Source organism: Monopterus albus, unplaced genomic scaffold, assembly GCF_001952655.1.
Source record: "Monopterus albus unplaced genomic scaffold, M_albus_1.0 scaffold269.1, whole genome shotgun sequence".
Classification (NCBI taxonomy): Eukaryota; Metazoa; Chordata; class Actinopteri; order Synbranchiformes; family Synbranchidae; genus Monopterus; species Monopterus albus.
Genome location: NW_018128149.1, coordinates 462,099 through 465,173, shown reverse-complemented (window position 1 = coordinate 465,173; position 3,075 = coordinate 462,099). Strand labels below are relative to the sequence as shown.

Genomic DNA, 3,075 nt, shown 5'->3' with positions numbered 1-3,075 from the left:
GAGCATAGTGTGGATGCTGTCAAGCATCCACAAAATAAATCAAGAACAGGAGAGCATAGTGTGGATGCTTTACAGCCCTCTGTGTGTGTGTGTCTGGTGGAAAGGTTTGGTCTGAATTGCCCCCTTCCCTGGCCTGGTTCTGGCCTTGTTTAGTCCTGTCTTTGGGTCCATTGGAGACCTTCAGCAGCCCATGCAGTGCTACCGCCACTATGGCATCTCCTCCTCCCTCTTCTCAGCTCCTGTAAAGGAGGTCCACACCGAGGAGGAGGTGTCTGAAGAGGAGGGAGTGCAGCCTGCGGCCCAGGATGGAGGTAGGGCTGATATGGTGATTAAGGTTTGGCCTGGTTTGGTTCAGTTTGGGCTTGGGTCTTATCTGGACTGGGTTGTCTTGGTTAGGAGGTGTTAGTGAGGAGGAGGTCCCGATGATGGAGGAGGATGCTGTCTCTGAGACAGGTATGAACGGTTAATGAGCTTGGTTTGTTTTGGCATGGTTAGTGGGTGTCTGCATACGGAGGAGGGCTCATTAATCCAGTGATGGCCATTTTTCGGAGTTTTGTACCTTAATATACACAACCAGTCAAAAGCTTGGAGACACTGTCCCATTCAGTTCAGTGGGAAATGCACTTAAAATAGCACAGTGTAGAACAGGTTTTAACCAGCAGAGTTTCATGTCTCAAATCCTGAAGAGCTCCAGCTGTGAGCCAGCCAACACTGTAAGAAAATGGGACTTTCACCTTTGAATCCACCTAATGTACGTCTAAAGTAATTCCTCCCTCTCTGATATGCAGTGTCCTGCATTAACACTAAATAACAGCACACATTGTTATCAGTCATGTAACAGCCTCTGAAAGTGCTGAGGGTGTCTTTGACACCAGCTGCTGGATCGTGGATGTAGAAAGTGAAGTATAAAGAAACCTTTCACAGGCTTCATTGCTTTTAGAGACACCTGACATGCTGTAGACCAGTCTAATTAAGGACAATGCTATTTCTGGTTTCTGTCTTGAACTTTAAGGCCGTTAAACATGTTGTGATACAAAGGCCAACAGCTGTGTCATTAGCTACAGACAGTTATAAATACTGGTGGACGAACAGCTGTCATCGACTCCTGTCTCCTTCTGTCAGGGCCGTGTTGACTCTGTCTCTATTCCCGGGTCAACCTGCCCTGTCCAGTTTGTTCTCTCTGGGCCTCTAATGTCAGTTTTAGACTACATCCAAAGTTCCTGTGCTCCTTTAAAAGTATCTTTCTCAATCATTTAATGTAAAATAGCCTGAATTTGGTTGATAAAGCAGAAGCGTGGTAGTAAATGAGTTCAGATCAATTTCCCGACATGATTCTGAACAGACAGATTTTGCAGATGATACAAGACCGACAAGAGTCATTGGATTTCTCCAAACTGCGTGTTGAAATCCACTGAGGAGGTTTTAATGGCATCCTCATGTCGGCAGACAAACTCCAGACTTTCTTCAGATTGCTCCCAGGGATCATCGAAATGTGAGGCTTTTATTTTTGCTGTGATGAGCCCACTGATAGGAGAGCTGCTTCATGTAATGTCTGACTCTGCGGAACCTTCATGCTGGTTTTCTACATGTTGTGAATGAGCAGTTTCGGTTCAACTAATTTGTTTTTCATAGAGTTTTTTTCATGACCTCACTTGTTGTAAAAGGACTTTTGATTGTTGGATTACACCCTGTTTTATGATTTTGGATTCATGCTGTACCGACCGGTTTGAAGTCAAGCTCACTATTAAAGCTGACAGACTGTTCGGCTGCTTCCTGTTTTGCATTTGCACTTGTGTCCTCACTACAAGCCCTTTACAAATGTCTTTTTAAGTCTAACCTAGCTGAACCAGCCTGGGACTCTCTTTAACACCGTTTCCCTGTGTCTGATGTCCTCAGAGGCCAAGACTCCACCAGCGGACAGCAAGAATGGAAGGAGGACAGATGGAGGGGCAGGAGATGCACCAGGAGGTCACAAGTACTCCGTGTTCACCTGGTTTGTGGTGCTGGCTCTGCTGGGAGTCTGGAGCTCTGTGGCCGTCATCTACTTTGACATCGTGGACTACGACAGCGTCATCGGTAAGAAAGAAGATTGGTTTAATAAGTGTAAAATGATTTTACACGAGAACATTAAATAGTTGCTTTGACAGATGTTGAAGTTCAGCAGTCTTCACGTCAGGTTGAATGTTTACAGGACGGCAGCAGCAAAACGTTTAATATTGTGTTGTGACAGTTGCAGGCCTAGTTTTTGGTTCACAAGAGTGAATGTTGTCACAGCGATGGAATCTCGCAAACATTTGTCCAACAACCATACACACACAAACACACACGCTGCTGTGTGTGCCAGAAGTCATTTAATGTACACTAAACTTAGTTTCTGTTACTGAGCGGTGTGCCTCGCTGCTGCTCTGTCTGGTCGGGGCCTTATTCTGTACGACGCTTTGGTCCCTCTCACTGCAAACACCTACAAAAAGATTCACACTTATTGCTTCTGTCCTCATCGCTGCTTCTCTTCCTCTTTTCTCTCTGTGTTGTCTCTGCATGCAGCCAGAGCTAAGGAGTTTCGCATGAACTTTTCTGAAGTTTTACAAGGTACGGTCTCAGGTATTACACATTCTGTGTTGTGTATGGATTTGTACCAACTCCATGCTACCCAGTGATTCCATGAGAGTGAATGGCGATGCCAGAGAGTATGATGAGTTAGAAAAAGTTAATGTCAGATGTGACAGAGTGAGAGAAGGCTCTGCTGCTTCCCACCAGTGTTATATTCATCAGCCCTGCTGCTTCCCATCCCGCTTTTTATTTGATTTGATTTGATTTATTCTTTCAAACATGTAACGACAGTCAATATGTCAACACACATAATTTCCCACAAATCCACAAATGCATTATCAATTTGCTTATACCTAGTACATGCTTGAACGGAGTAGGAAGAAGTTAGACTTATCCAGTCCTACCCCATAACATCATCTTACCATCATTGGTTTGCAAGCAGTATTACTACATGGATAATTTTGTTCTACACCACGCTAGTGATATCCTAAAAAATATTACAGACTGTTAACATTCTTACATAAT

General features: G+C 44.3%; 1 protein-coding gene across 6 annotated transcripts in view; it reads left to right on the top strand.

Annotated features, from left to right (window-relative positions):
- unm_hu7910 (un-named hu7910) overlaps nt 1–3,075 on the top strand; it is a 34,020-nt gene that overhangs the window by 8,585 nt on the left and 22,360 nt on the right. For 4 of the 6 annotated variants that reach the window (XM_020621867.1, XM_020621870.1, XM_020621868.1 and 1 more), the window contains exons 2-3: nt 1,897–2,076; nt 2,545–2,589. In XM_020621867.1, the coding sequence (XP_020477523.1) occupies nt 1,897–2,076; nt 2,545–2,589 (225 nt within the window). The remainder of the gene's footprint in view (nt 1–1,896; nt 2,077–2,544; nt 2,590–3,075) is intronic. The other 2 variants (XM_020621869.1, XM_020621873.1) reach the window with 1 other exon arrangement.